The sequence below is a fragment of the Prosopis cineraria genome, unplaced genomic scaffold (assembly GCF_029017545.1).
Source record: "Prosopis cineraria cultivar Desert tree isolate PC_DT_omini unplaced genomic scaffold, ASM2901754v1 PC4, whole genome shotgun sequence".
NCBI lineage: Eukaryota > Viridiplantae > Streptophyta > Magnoliopsida > Fabales > Fabaceae > Prosopis > Prosopis cineraria.
The window spans coordinates 29,555,244-29,571,722 of NW_026555335.1; the positions used below are offsets into that span (position 1 = coordinate 29,555,244).

At 31.5% G+C, this 16,479-nt stretch overlaps 1 protein-coding gene across 1 annotated transcript; it reads left to right on the forward strand.

Moving 5' to 3' along the window:
• Nucleotides 1-5,404: 5,404 nt before the first annotated feature.
• Nucleotides 5,405-8,426, forward strand: LOC129308058 (trihelix transcription factor ASR3). The gene is made up of 3 exons (XM_054949037.1): nt 5,405-6,321; nt 6,552-6,605; nt 7,834-8,426. Exons 1-3 carry the CDS (start codon nt 5,556-5,558, stop codon nt 8,121-8,123), a joined length of 1,110 nt encoding a protein of 369 aa, XP_054805012.1. The 5' UTR covers nt 5,405-5,555; the 3' UTR covers nt 8,124-8,426.
• The last annotated feature ends 8,053 nt before the right edge of the window (nt 8,427-16,479 follow it).

The window sequence follows — 16,479 nt, forward strand, 5'->3', positions numbered from 1 at the left end:
ATTGCTTCCACCCATCAAAACATCTACCACAAGTCTATAATAGCAATGACTTAGCTCGAGAAGTTGATAGCAATACCAATTAAAAGTAGTGAGTACTTCAAATTTTGCTTCAACCCACAAACCAGTTGTTATCTAAGAAGCATAGTGCAATACCATTTCTATGCTTAACGTTAAGAAACAAGCAAACCTTATAAAATCCTTCTTTGATTCAAGATTCATTAGAAAACAAAAATTGTAGGTGATGAATATGCATTGTTGTCTTCTTGACACTGAGCTAAGTGTATCTTTGACATATGGTAATAAGACTTGCGAATTGTTTGTGGGCAATGTAAACTTCAATGTGAACATAATGATCATATTAGTGGGTCTATTGTGTGCATTAATATGCACGCTTGGAATGAACTCAATAATGCAATATGTGTTGCGTTGTTGCAAAAGATATTTCATAGAGACTATAGAAGAAACAACTGCTAAGCTTGCCTCAACATGCTAAAAGAAACGTCACCTATGTCATATTTCAGTAAAATTGTATGGGCTTGAAGTGAATATTTTGACTACGAAATGCCTAATATGACTTGAGGAATTGAGATTCAAGAAAAGGAAGAAGAGAGAGAAGAGGAGATGTAAAGTTGACTTCAAGTGAGGTAGTCAAGGAGCGATTAGGGAAGAAGTGCACAACTAAGAGAAGGACACGTGTGAAGTTTTTGGTCAAACTTCATTTTTAACGGCCAACATTTTTCAAATTTAACAATGGGGTGATGTTGCACTATTTTTGAAAGTCTCGGGTGATATTACTCCAAAAAATAGTTTAGAATATCAAGTGCCTTTATTGAAAAATTTTTAGGATATTTTTGCCTTCAACCCTACTCTTTATTCCTAAACTTTCCCGTTAATCAGTAAGCATATGAATTATCATCTTTCCCCCTAAAATTAGTCACACATTCAGCAAAACACTTGTGGAATTGAAAAATTACATTTTTCTTCATTTTCAAATCATTAATTTCATGAATTTCAAATCTAAATAAAATTTAGACTTAATTTTCTCTCATTCATATATTTTCCTTTACTTTCTCACATTCTCTCTCTTGTTTGTCATCTTCAACCTCATGGCCAAGCCTAGATCTCCAATGATTCTCACACAAAACTCACCAAAATCACACATCATTCTCTTCCTCTCATTAATTTTGTCCAGTCCCTACCATTTTCTTAAGATTCCAAAGATTCAGTTCTCCATTTGCATGGATCAAGGATTCGGCCAATTTAAGAAGATCAAGGAAGCCGTGAAGATGAAAATGAGAGGCTAGGCATCTCTAAGGAATTCTAGAGAGAGAAAGATGAAGGATGAATCACGAGCATCACTTGGCTAAGCTTTTCTAATTCCTAGCTCTTCTCTTTTGACTTGATGATTTAATTCTTTAGTTTAGGGTTTAATCATCATGGCTTGTAATTCTAGTTTGAAGTGAGTGCTTGTGTAAGGAGAAAAAGCTTGTGACATTAATTTCTTTCTTGTTTGTCTCGATATTGATTTTAGCCACTATAAGAATTATGCATGTAATTGTGTTTTCCATTTAGTGAATGGCTTGCATTGATTTTACATAGTATTGTGAGATTGTTACTTGTCTCTTAAGAAGCTTTACACAGTCTTGTGATTTCTCATTTTTGCATGCTTGGCTGAGACATTCAAGAGGAATTTAATTTACACTCTTGACCAACACTTGAAACCAACTAGGAAAATCACCTAAGAACTTTAAGGTAAGATTTAGGGAATTAAACTAGCTAGATTAATTGGCTTGAGATAGTTTTCTTGGGTCATAGTCAATTTGGTGAAGGGGAATAAAATAGCACCAATGCCTTAACCATCAAGAAGATAAGGATTTTTTTCATTAACCAATCTCTAGGGTTTCAACTCTTTAAAAAAGGGAAATTTTCAATCCACTCGTTTTAGTCTAGAATTTTGTTACTTGTTTAATAGTTTGTTAGAAATCAACCTCAACACTTGGTTTAATTTGTTCACTAATTAACTTCATAATTGGAGTGAGACAATCCTAGGAAAATGATCTGGGCTGACCCTTACCACATTTAAGGTTGAATTTAGAAACTATTTAGAAGGGTGTATGATACCCTTGATCATAATGAGAAGTCATATGACTTTGCAATTGACTTGAAAGACCTCAAGGAGTTCCTAACTTTAAAAGAGTTAAACATATCATGGACTAAATTAAAAATCTTGTAATTTTTTTGTCCATTTCTATTCATTCTATTTTCTTAACACCAATTTTTTGACCCCATTTGAATGATAGGTTCCTCCATAATCTTTGTAGTAAAATTGATAATAGAGTGTTGAAGATATATTATATGATAAATGGGCAGCATAAGTATATAAATGGAATGACTTGTATATTCTCAAAAATGAGTAGTTTGAACCTTACTTTTTCCATCCTCAAATTAGATCACATATGTCTTTGTTCAATTTTATCATTTATTTTATTTTCAATGTCAAATGAAGCCATGGAAAATAGAGTGCGGACATTATTCAAATAAGATGAGGCGATTAGTTTTATTAAGTTGTTGAATTTTCAGTTTAATTATTTGGTGCAAATTATATTGTATTGATTGATTTATTTCTTTGGATTTTGATAGTTAAGAAGAGATTGATGGTATCTAGATGTTTTAGTTCAACAACTTCTCCAGAAATTGTGGTCAAAGTTAGCAGTGAAAAATACTTTTGATAGTTTTAGGTTATTTGGACAAATAGATATAATGATAGCTAGATTAGTATAAAAATTTTCGTTGAATTGTTCACTTTTATAGTTAATCGTAGTTAGTTTATTTTGCAAATAAATATTGTTGTACATTTTTAGCTTACTATATAGCTACTGATTCTACTAGCCGGCTATTATGTTATGAATTTTGACAAAGAACATGGACTTTTAAATTGAATTTTCTAAAAATCAAAATAAGGAGTCCTCTTCACATCAATTTTAAATTAACATAAAATATTAACTCATGACTATCTTTTTTTCCACATCTCTCTATTACACGACGTTTTAAGTCCTTTACAATTAGAGTGAAAAGTCCTAATTCGTACAAATAACATTAGTCCACCAAAATTTTACGGGCTAAAAGGTTGGCTCATTGGATTGGGCTAATTTTCCTAACTCCAGTGAAAATTGGATCTGGTTAAGTATGTATTAAGGGTATATAGAATTCAAATTAAGTCTGGCTAGGTAGTCCTCGTGAAGTTGGTGGTCCCAAGAATGTGACATGCTACTAACCCAGTAACCCTCCAAATTACATTATAGATATATGCTTCCTTCCAACCCTTCCTATTTTGCCCAAAGAAATGACTAGGAATTTTGGGAATATAACCTTGCACGCATGATTTAATAGGAAGGAGCTTACATACACCATGAGGAAAAGGAATTGTACATGATTTTGTTTGCTTACTTTACACAAGAGGCCGAACCTAGTGCCTGGTGGCAGTGGCACCCTAATAAAGGCATTTAATGGTATGGGCCCATGCCATTAAACAAAAGTGTGATTAAAGGCAATCTGTTTATATAGATAAGAACCGGTATTTATCTTAAATTTAGCTTGTTCAAATTAAAATTAGATTACCATCACGGACTAAAATTAACAGAAGTGGTAAGAATTCTCATCATTTAAATATATAATTAATGATTCAAATCACAACTCTTGTATATACATCAACTTAGTTGAAAGAAGTTTACCATTTACCCTCAATACCTAGAAGAAGATAGAGCCGGTTTGGCAACTTGTTTTGAAAATAATTTTCCGTTCTCCAAAATAAAAGAACAAAAAAATTTATTTGGTAATGTATTTTTAAAAAATATTTTTTTCAAAAAATAAAATATTATTTTGGAGAATAGAAAAATAAAAACATGTTTTAAATATTTTAAAATTATTGTTCTAGAAAATAAAAAAATTTAAAAAAAATTATTTTTATTATTTTTTTTGTTCTCTGAACATATTTTACAAAATATTAATTCTTAAAATAATAAAATAAAAATAATTTCAAACAAGAAATCTCTGTTGTTAGCAAAATTTACTTCTTGTATTTATAAAAAAGATTAGATCAATTTTATTCTATTTTATTTTATTATAATCATAAATATTTTGATGAATATTTTAACTTGAAAACTAAAAATAAAGAAAAATAAATCCCAACCCTCCAAATTACTTGAACAGTTAAAATATTCTCTTTTGAAATTAACACGGGATTGCATGCTTATCCTTAAGAATAAGAGGCTGAGCAATATATTATTTCTTAGTGGTAGGGTAGCATGCCCTTATCAACTCCCATATATGGTGTTGGAGGTAAGACTTTCAGTGAAGATTGGAAAACTAATTAAAAAAGGACGGATTCGGTATTGTTGAGCTTTTAATGAATTGATTACTTAAACGCTTACGGAACTTTTTTTTTTTCCCCCTTTCTTTCTTTTTTAAGTGAACGTTTCGAAGCTTTAAAACTACCTCAAACATATTCAACCGCGTTATGCCCATAATGAGGCGTTAAGCCGCCTGCTCAGAAAATGACCTAAAATGAGGCTGAGAAAGGGAAAGTTGATCATCATGTTGATCCAACGGCAGGGAATAAACCTTTGTAAATAAAGAAAATCCCATTAATTGAGAATTGAAGTTAGAGATATGACCCAATAAGTATCTATTAATATATAGCATATATTTTATAGAAAAACTAACCCCTTATTAAGGGGGTTAAAAGGCCAATAGCTTTATAATGAATACTATAGCCAGTAAGAAAGGGGAAAAAGAAAATGACAATGAAAAAATCTCTTTTAAAATGAGTAAATAACAATTAAGTACCGTTAAATATGATAATTAGTATTTAATCATGGAATTTTGTCATAGTTTGATTTTTGATAAAATTAATAGGTCTCGTTTGGTTACTTAAAAAAATAGATTAAAAAAATAAGATAATTAAAAGAGATGATGAACCCAAATTTATAAAGAAAAATAATAATTTAGTTATAAGATTAGAAATTATGATTCAAAAAATTTTTTAAATAGTGTAATGATTTTCATATTTATAGTATATATTAATAAATTTTATCATGCTTATTATAAAAAAATAATTTTATTTATTTTTATATTAATTTATTTAATTTATTTCATTCTATTTTATTTAGTAATCAAATAGAACCTTATTTGTTGTGGGTAACTATTATAAAAAAAATAATCATTTTAGTTGTATTATTGATTAAAATATAATAAAAATAACCAATAAGTAAGCAATTAGTGTTTGTATATTTGGAAGGTATTTTTTCAATTCCTTTTTTGGGGAAAATGGAGTAAAAAAAAATTGATTTGAAACAGAAGGAAATTAGACGCAGCCCGCAACAAAAACCCCTCCCCAGAGGCCTGTTTCTCTCTTTCCCTTTGTATCGTCTTCCATCTTACGGAGAAAGATGAGCTGACTCTCTCTTCTTAAACGGCGTAACGGACATCCAAAAGCGCCGTCACGGACTACCAAAATCCTTAGACCACATGCTTTTCATACATAAACCTCTAAGTCTATGTTAATGGCTTTGGAGCAGCAATTATCACTGGGTCCGAATCCCAACCTCGTTGACGGCCAAACAGACAGAACGAGTAACGGCGTCGATGTCCGGCCGCCGTCCGTCGACGGCGGAGAGGATGGCGTTAAAGCGCCGAGGCTGCCTCGTTGGACGAGACAAGAGATTCTGGTGCTCATACACGGGAAGAGGGACGCGGAGAACCAAATTCGAGGGAGTCGCAGTGCGGGATTGCCTTTTGGGACGGGTCAACTGGAGCCGAAATGGGCTTCGGTCTCATCGTACTGCAAAAAGCATGGAGTGAACAGAGGACCGGTTCAGTGCCGGAAAAGGTGGAGCAATTTGGCTGGAGACTATAAGAAGATCAAGGAATGGGAATCTCAGATAAGGGACGATTCAGAATCGTTTTGGGTGATGAGAAACGATTTAAGGAGAGAGAGGAAATTGCCGGGATATTTCGATAAAGAGGTCTATGACATTCTCGATTCGGGATCGCAGGCGCCGGCGTTAGCTTTAGCTCTGGCACCGGCTCCTGCGACAGGAACTGCTCCGGTGGAAAAGGGGAAAGACAGCAAGGGAGTGGCGGCGGAGGAAGCCCAGGCTGATACGGAGCCACACTTGTACGATAGTCGGAGCGCCGCCGGAGAGGATGGCTTATTCTCGGATTTCGAACAGGAAGAGGCAGGAGTGAGTCCAAAAAAGGAAGCACCGAGGAAGGATGTCTCACCTCATTCGACGCCTGTTCCTGCACCTATTCCCATCTCAGGTTTGTTTATACAGTATCGACACTCTGCAATATGCATAAGTGTTACAATTATTGGATATTTTGAAATAAATTTTGATTTGCTTGGTATCGGCCAAGGAGTAAGGAGGAACAAATCTCTGACTATGTTGGCTTTTTGGAAGAACTTTAAGATGCATCCCACTATGCCCTTGTCTAATCTCTAAATTTCTCAACTACTGCATTTTTTCCCCTGTTTTCTTCTCAATTTACAGAGAAGCAATATCAACCACTTCTGCGTGGCTGTCAAGTTGAAGGAAATGCTCAAGGTAATGTTACGCACTTCCACTGCCTTGAAAATTCTCTTTACTCCCTTTCTGTGATTGATTGAGATTTTAGTTATAACAAATTCTCCTTAGGCAAGAAAAAATTGTTTATAACGGATGTGTGTAGTGGCTGTGCTTTACACGAGTCAAATGACATAATTCGCTGGGCCAATGTACTCAATCGAACTTTATATGTGATCCAATGAGGATTTAGTGATATGTTCTTTATATGTCTCTGATTCAGGCTTAAATTTGAGTTCATCAGACCTATCTGATTTTGTATTGAAACTAATGGCAATACGGTATTGACTTTTATGTGCGTGCGAAATGAACTTTGAGTTTATAAAGTTAGAATATATAAATTAAATAATTCCATAGTTTATATTGCTGCTGCTGATTTTCCCTGCTACAAATCAGCTCTCTGCTCATTTATATGTTAATTTGTTTTTTTAATTACATTTGATTTTCAATAATGCCCGAATTGAATCATTTTTTCAAGTTCTGCATTATTCATTCTTCTGGTAATGATACCTCATTGCACATTGTGCGTGTGGAATTGGGACTGGTCTGGATATTTCTATCCAATTTGCCACTGCTTGCTAAAACTTATCTTGTAGTTGCGTGAAAATTGAAGTATAACATGCGTCCCTGGAATCTGTTAAAGATTAAAGTCTTCTCTGAAATTTATTCATCATCATATCTCAGTAACTTGATCATCTGTGGCAAATTGTTATTGATATGAAGTATTTATATAAACTAAACTAATCCTCTTTCTTGAGGCTTGGCTAAAAATCTCTTGTTTTAAGAATTATAGTTGACTCTAATATATTTTCTATTATTGAACCTTACTGTCTAGAGAATAAAGTTTCTTTCAAAATGCTACCATTGAATAAAGTTACATCTTCATATTAAATTTTAGTATCAACATCGGTATATCCAAAGGTAGCTTTCTTTACTGTCATTTTGGAATGATTCTATATATATATATATATATAGATTTAGATATCACAATTTCAAGGGAGCTGAGTGGAACTTTTGAACAAGAGATAGAGATCATATATTATTAGAGATCTGATAACAAGTTTTTCAGATTACAGTTTCTTAGATACAGACATTGTGCATGCCATTAAGCTTTTTGGTTTTAGGTATGTGGCTGGAGCTTTCCCCATAATAGGGCATTGGACGGAAGGAACTGTTTTAGTGACATTATTGACGTCCATTTAATATATAGGTGTGAGCAATGACAAACAACAGCGAGGCTCAAATCCAGAATTGGGTTCTACATCTCAAGGAGGACGGAAGAGGAAGCGGTTGCCAACGATGGACGAGGAGGAAGAAATTCTGCAAAATCAATTGATCGATGTATTGGAAAGAAACGGGAAGATGCTAAGTGCCCAGCTCGAAGCTCAGAACGTAAATTTCCAGTTGGATAGGGAGCAGAGGAAAGACCATGCTAGTCACTTAGTAGCTGTTCTTGATAAGCTTGCAGATGCTCTAGGCAGAATAGCTGATAAATTATAGTGCAGCAGCAAAGAGAGCCAACATGAGTGAGTTCAGTTCAGAATATAGTGTACATAACAGTTGGGTCTTATATAGTCTATAGATATTTTAGACAGTAGTGATCCCTGCCATTCACCTATTCAACAAAGATGATTGTCACATCTGTTTCTCGGTTTGATTTCCTTTCCGGATTTGCCGCTTCTGTGGTTGTTACTGCCGCTTCCATTTGCAAGTTGCGGCCTTTATCTAATTTTCTTCTTCCTGTTTAATGTACATTCAGATTATATATGATTTTCATTTACTGGTTGGAAGTTTATGTCTCAATCAATCTTTCCCCTCATTCTCAACAAGTGTGGCTGTACACATGTTTTAAATCTGAGATGTGTTTTTCTGTTCAATAAGTTTCTCCTTCAGTTATTTTCTGTTGAACCCGTTTTTTAGAACGAATTATAATCAGTTTCCAAATAAAAGAATTAATAATTTTCTCAATCCTATTTATAAATCAAACTTCTTTATTTACAAATGTCAAATTTCTATATTTACCAGTAGTTAAAACTTAGTGAGAATATCGGATAGGTTTTAAAGGGATTAATTAATTTAAATAAAGTTTTAAATGCCAAAGTCCGAGAATTTGCAAGTTTGACTTTTAATTTTGCAACTTTCATGCGATAAATTTGTTACTTGTTTTTTAAAATGTTAACATGGTTGAAAAATTAATAAATTTGTTTTCTTTCATTAAAATTTAAAACACAAGTTATAAATTCATCATAATAAAATGATAAAATTAAGAACTAAATTTGTAAACTTAAAAATTTAGCACTTGAGATTTAATTTCAATTACTTAGTTCTCTTGAAACTTATGTCATTCTCTCTATAACTTAAAGGCAATTAATTCTTTAGGAGAATTTCAATTAAGGAGTACGGAAGAGAGTTAATTTCATGTGGGTCCAAAACCATTCTAAAATTTTAGTTCGGTTCAAAGAAGAAAAGTAAAAAAAGTTTTGACGATGAAAAGGCAAAATATCCTTTATCTATTATGCAAAATTATTAATTATTAATTTTCTTACTTTAATTGTTAATTTATGAATATAAATTGCAAATTACATGAGTTAACATTTTAATAATTATATAAGACTTGACATAAATTTTTTAATCATGAATAGCAACATCAATTGTTAAATTGCTAACTTTACTTATTAATTTATCAATATTAATTGTAAATTACTAACATATCTTGTAATTTACTAACATTAATTATAAATTAGTTAAGTCTTGTAATTTACAATTAATGTTAGTAAATTAATAAGTAAAGTTAACAAATTAAACAATTAATGTTACTAATTTTTTGATAAATGGATGTAATTTATAAATAATATTAGTAAATTAACAAATACAGCAAAAAAATTAATAACTAATGATTTTGCATAATATGTGAAGGATATTTTAGTTTTTTTACTGTCAAAATTCTTTTAATTTTTTTTCCTCTGAACTAACTAAAATCTCAAAATACTTTTGAACCCATCTAAAATTAAATATCTTCCCTTGTCCTTAACTAAAATTCTTATGAATTCTTCTTTGGTATTTGAGTGTAATTCTTATTTTTTCTTTGGGTCCTAGAGTTTTATGCTCTTTCGTTTCAAAATTGGTTTTTTGTTTCTATTTCATGCTGTAATATAATATTAATATAATTATCATGTTATTTATTTAATATGATATATTTTAAAATTAACATTATCTGCATCATTTTCATAATTTTTTTGCTCGTTGTTTGGTATAAAATAATGGGCCGAATTCAACACTATTGGGTTGGGCTTGCATAGGTGAAGGGAAATGGACCTGAATTTTGACATTAAGAGAAGCAGCTCCCCAGCGTTGATGAAATAGCGCCTTCCGCAGGAGCTGAGACTCAGCTAGGTCATGATCCTTCTCTGAGTGCATGGCTCCCACCTTCACAGAGTGGTGCGAATAGTTACTCTTACTCCCACTGCTTAGTGGGCGAAATTCAAATTAAAGTAGAGAACGATTGCTCTCATTAGCTAATTACTAAAAGGAGGCAAATGTATAGAGAAGCATTATCACTTGATCAACCAAATGTTAGATAAGCTAATACTCAAGAGGGAGGTAAATGAGGTGTTGTTAAATTTTTCAAAAGCTTTTTTCCCAATGAAATAGCAAATAGGTTTTTCAGTAAAGCACTTATATGAAAAAGTTGAATGCAAATGAAATGAAGAGATAAAGCTTGACACAAAGGATTTATACTGATTTAGCCCAACCATTTAACCTATGTTTAATTCTCAATATCACAGTTGAGAGTTTTTACTAAATTTATAAATTTAAATTGGGTGTTTGCAAAGTACAAAAACCAAGACTTACTAGTATTGAACTTACTCAATCACTTACAAAACCCTTGTAAGAATAAAAACCAATAAAAGAAACTTTTTTCCTTAAGATTTCTCAATTTAAAATTAAGCTTGAGAAATATTAAAACTCTCAAAAGAGTATATATATAATACAAGTAAAAGCTTATAAACCAAAATAAAGAGCTTTTCCAAAAACAATGAATGCAGCAGATGAAAAGCAATTAATGTAGCGCTTAATTCGTAACCCATACTCACTTAAATGAGGTTCTATTTATAGTGTGAGATTATTATAACCATTAGACATCTCAAGTTAACTATTTAGAGTCATTGCATTGCGTGCTAGAAGTAATTGTGAAAAAGTACTTTATTTTTAAAGTTCATTTCAAGCATATTCAAAACTCTAATTTTTATGTGAATGAGTTCATTTTTGCTTGAATGAGATTTGCATAAAGGCCTTGTATAAAGCTCACGCTAATTCTTGTGTGTATACCTTCTAGTCCTCGCACGTTTAAGTTACAGAAGCACAAGCTTTTTTAAAACTCTAGATCACATGTGGACTCTAACTAGATCATGCGTAAATGAGATGGTAGTGGTAAATGACCTCTTTGAACACTTAGTTTACATGTAGGCAATATCTAATTCTTGCCAAAATGGGTAAGACAAGATTTTGAACAGAAGACGTAGAATATTTCAAGATTGGTTCAAGTGCTCAAAGCTTTGAAAAAGAAAAACTTTTAGTTTTACAAATGGCCAGACTGATCTTCATGTGAATAAAATCGATACTCACAAAAATGGGATGACTTAGACTTAAGTTACAACGAGTACACTTATTCTCATGAGCAAGACTTCTAGTTCTTGCAAAAATTAGAAGTCCAAAATCATAGTCTACACTATCACTCTACTTCTCGCATGTTTCACTTTTGAAACTCTTTTGATGTAGTTGGACAGAACCAACTTATATTCTGTAGCTCTAAAACTCATGTGCATCATTCTAATGTTTGAGCTTAGTAAAATTGGGACTATAGTTCATGTAAGCATATGTTATCTGATTCTTGCAAAAATGAGTTTAACACACAAAATCAATCTTAGGTATCTCACTTAGATCACATGTGACTAACTAGATCTCATGAAAAATGGGTTTGAAACACTAAAATGCTTTTTGAGATTTTTTCTAAGTTAAAATCAAAGTCCTTGAGCCTATGTCTTTTCTTGCAAATATGCTTTTGCCATTAAATGCAAATGCAAGTTCCGTAGTAAGGTTTTTAACATATGAACTAAGAGAAATAAAGATCAAACCTATTGAATCTATTTCTTCTTCTGTTCTTGTTTCTTTGCTCTTCTTGGATGGTTTTGTCATTCAAATGATTACATGATCTGCACATGCAACAAAACATTTTCTTTTGCACCGGCTTGGTATTTAAAATTAGTAAAAAGGCTACTGCATATCTTGAATTAGATGGATGGTCCACTAGCCACTAGATCAAGCCAATCCTTAAGGCAAACAATTCATTCTAAATGACAATCATTCACAAGGTTAATGCATATGCTTCTCTACTTACAATATCATTAACTATATGATACTGAAATAGATCCTTCAACTCATACTTGCCTATATTTAGGCATTGTAATGTTTCGCCAATCCTTGTGCTTCTTGTTGGACCACAACTTCAACCATGTAATGACATGAAGGGCACAATCATTTCGGCATAAATGTTGAAAATGCAATGAGCTGAAGATGAAAAAAATCAGCTAATGAAAATTGCACATTTAAAGTAATCCAATGACAAAACTCACATGGGATCTTGTCTGTGAACCTTTACACTTAAGACCTCACGATTGGGGTCTTTCTCAAATAGCCCCCACAATTGTGACTTAACCTTTCTCAATATTTCAATGAAGTTGTCTCTCTACAGAATGAAGCTTATCAGGCTCACTCTAGTCAATTTATCAACCAAGAAAGTACTACTTTATTAACACATAAATTCTATCATACACAAGCTTCATACAACTTACAAATAACCAACCTGACATATATGTTGTTAAATTACCATCAACAACTAGTAAATTCTATAACACTTGTCAATAGACAGCCTTAACTTTCTCATTCTTTGAAAATCAGGTTAGAATTTCAAAACATAAAAGACGCATGTAATAGTCGAAAATGAACAAACCCAACGAAGAGGAAAAATCCCTACACTAAATGGTTTTCCATCCATTAGGGAAAAATAACAATGCTGAACACACTTATACTTTATCAGAATCCTTTATCCATTAACAACAATGATTTTGTGCTTGCATCCTGGCATTTTTGTGCAACTAGTGGTAGGTGGTCCCACAGAGCTTTCAGAGAAGAGCAGCGCTGCCATTCAAGCTATTATCACGAAGGTCAAAGAGGCGCAGGTATCTTAACCAAGACAAAGAATCAACAAGGGCTCGGAGATAACGAGAAGAAAGCTAGATATCAACGACGAATAAGGGAGAGCCGTTTTGATACTCGAGTATGGAGGTGACCCCCTTTCTTTCTTGCCTTTATGTAGGTCGTGGATGGCAAAATCAATAAAGAGAGACTTCGAGCAAGTCATGGGAAATACGAGAAAATGGCTTCTCTCCATTATCACACGCAATCGACTGCTTTTTTTTAATGTTTAAACTAAGGGTATTTGGATTATTTAATCATTAAAATTAATTATTTAATCGTAGACTAAAGTGATGTTTCAGATTTCATTGAGCATCATTTGTGATAATGTCACATCCCTAGTCCTACATTGAAATTCTCCCTAAATACAATTCATGATAAATATACCTGCTTGTCAGCAATAAAACAATTGGGTACAATCGAAAAGTAGCAAGGTTAAATAATTTGGAGGGCCATCATTTTTAAAATTAATTTATGTGTAGTGTCATGGAATAGGAAAAAGAAAGAACAATTGATACTACCAATTTAAAATGTGATCCACATGAATCCATCATTAGAGAAGTTTTAAAAGTGAACTAACCATAATTGTTCAACAATGTTTTTATATAATGTACTTGAATCAAACATAGATGATCATCAATTGCTATCTCTCGAACTGTATGCATATTGCATGCTACTTGTTTTATTTTTTATTCCTCTCGATAATGGATTGAACACTGTTGTTTAGAACATCCCATATTTCTTATAGTCATCTTCCTCATTATATCTTTTACCATTCTGGAATGGCTTCAAAAGAGCCAACAATCAAGTGAAAAGGAATTGAATATATTTGAGTATGTTGCAACTTGCAACTAGCAGTGGATTTAAAACAACAAAAGAAAACAAAAAATCTGGAGAAATAGGATTACAAGTTCTCAAAGACGAGTTTTATAATTTTTTTTTTGGAAGCAAAAAACAAGTTTTATAAGTTAAGAACCTATTGGTTTAGTGTCGACGGCTGTAAACCCCATTTAAACTGAAAAATGCGTGACTTTGTCAGGAAAAAAAGAATAATGTGTGGTTTACGTTGTTCCCCCCCCCCCCCCTTCAACACGACGGTAATTTTTAAGACCATGTTTAAACAGAAGCCACTTTCTCTTACTCTTGTGGTGGTGAAATCATGCAAAGTTTGTTAACAATGCACTGTTCTGTTTAGCCCTCAAATGTTAATCATTTAAATATTAAAAATTGATTGATAAAAGTAAAAAAATATTAATCTTCAACTTTTTCCGTTTTATTTTGATAATATATTTTTAAAATAAAAGATACTTATGTTTTTATTTCTTATAGACATATTTACTGTGAATATCCCTGGCTTTGATGATTCCAAAACTTTGAAGATTATATTGTGTTTTGCAAATAATAATAATTTAGTTGTGATGAAGACTTATCATGTAAATGAAGACTCAGATCTTTTCAAATGGTTTTCATCTTAAAACTTATTCCTAAAGTTAAATGGTTTGATAAAACCATATTTTATAATGACAAGGCGTGCTTTAAAAACGTTTGGAAGCTAAATTTTGCAAACTTACCATTTTGTAATCGTTTATTATCTATGTATTCGTCTACTGATTACTTTCTCTTCAAAAAAAATTTAAGAAATATAGTAGACATTTAGGTGATTATTCGTTTACAAAATACTCTTTTTTCTCGATTTGATTAATTTCTGAACAAAGCTTAATTTCTCGTTTGAAAAAAAATCACCAAACACAAATCACAGTTAACCAAATTCATTTTTTTTATCGAAGTCAATTTTAAAAATAACATCCATTCAAAATCTTTTTTTTAATTCCAATCCAAACAAGCACTAAAATAATACATTTATAGAATACTTATAAATTATTTATCGATGAGGCTTTTAGGTCAATGCACTACTTAAAGAAAATTAAAATTGTGATAGACATTAAATAACGTATCCAATTTATCATTGATTATAGGTGTTTGTGACAAACATTTTATGACACTGTTTGTCACTAATTATATTAGCATTGTAAAGAATATAATTAATACTTTATGATTGTTTTATCATGAGGCAAAATAAATTACTTACATATGTTAGAAAATAATTTAAAATGTCAAAGTTCATTAAAGAAATTGATGTATTCAATGCAACTTTAGTGTTGTAAGTCCTTAAAAGTGAAGAGTTTACTGGCCAAAATAAAAATGACAAGTGTTTATATGTTATATGACAAAAAACATATATAAATCACATGTTATTAAACAATAATAGTTAAATATTATGAATTAATGTTATTTAAAATTACATAACGAATTATAATCACTATAATTACAAAGGGAACCAATAATCTAATAATGAATTATCCGGAAAAAAAAGAGATTATCGCATTACATTGACCTTTGTGCTTGGTATAAATGATATAGAAAAATAATTATTCTATGATAAATTAGATTAGAATCAGAATTGAACAAAAATATCATAATAAATTATTTGCATAACTCATGATATCCAATTCTTTAATTTGAATCAATTATTAGGCTTTTCTATTGTAGTAAATGTTTACCATCAATAAAACACATAGAAGTATAATTATGCTCTTATCATTTCCCTTTCCCCATTTAATTATCGAGAAATACTTTGGTAAACCGGGTATACCACGTCATTTATTGTCTATCCAATAAAAATATGACATTTAGATGACATTAAATATAAATTAATTCTGATATTAGTGATGATATAGAGAGAAAAAATAAGAGATCAAATATGCATTTTGTTATAAAAATAAAATCAATTTAAAAAATATCATACAAGATTTTATTTAAATTACTTAGAGCATTTTAATTGGAAATAACGTGGTATATCTAGTCTACCTAAGTATTTTTCTTAATTACCTTTACAGATACTCATAAAGTCAGCACCTTAATCTTGCAACTATGCAATAAAAAATGCTATTACAAAAATGATAACCAATGTGAATGTATATGAATGCAATCCAAAAACAGTGAATAATACAATATGGTTGTTTAAAGAGGATATTTAAGCTAGTGATAGTTTGTTTGAACTAATGGATAATAGAGATGAATTTAATTATGAGAAATACTGAGTTTGGGGATTTTTGGGTTAATCAAGTAGTTAGAAAATTTATAATAGTTTGTTAATTATTGATGACAAGTGTATTGGAATGCAGATTGACATATTGTAGGAGTTCTTGGGCAAAAAGAAGTCTCAAGAGGTTTGGATTGTCACCGGCGAATTGGATAAACTCAAAAGGTTGAGGTAATCAAAAACCTAAATTTTCTTTCTATATTTGTTTGATACGTTTGTGAGAATTTACAAAAATGTAGCTGATATTTTATTGGGAAAATAATATGTTTTGATTTAGAAAATATATGCAAACTGGGCATATAATGCTATGTTTTGATATGGTAAAATGTTTTACTTGAGAATAGCCTTGAGGCTTAAGCATGTGTTGTTTGATGTTAAGTTTATGAAATTGAATTTGAATTGTGTGTTTGTATGATCACGTGAGTTTGAGGGCAAGTAGTCACCAGATACTTTAAATTCATGTGGTACTACTAACAGTATATAGGTGGCCAGTGTTTG

Bases quoted from the DNA above. Each gene is read 5' to 3' on its own strand.
- LOC129308058 (XM_054949037.1), top strand. From the start codon at position 5,556: ATGTTAATGGCTTTGGAGCAGCAATTATCACTGGGTCCGAATCCCAAC. The intron at 6,322-6,551 runs GTTTGTTTATAC...CTCAATTTACAG, and splicing joins TGCACCTATTCCCATCTCAG to AGAAGCAATATCAACCACTT. The intron at 6,606-7,833 runs GTAATGTTACGC...TTTAATATATAG, and splicing joins AGTTGAAGGAAATGCTCAAG to GTGTGAGCAATGACAAACAA.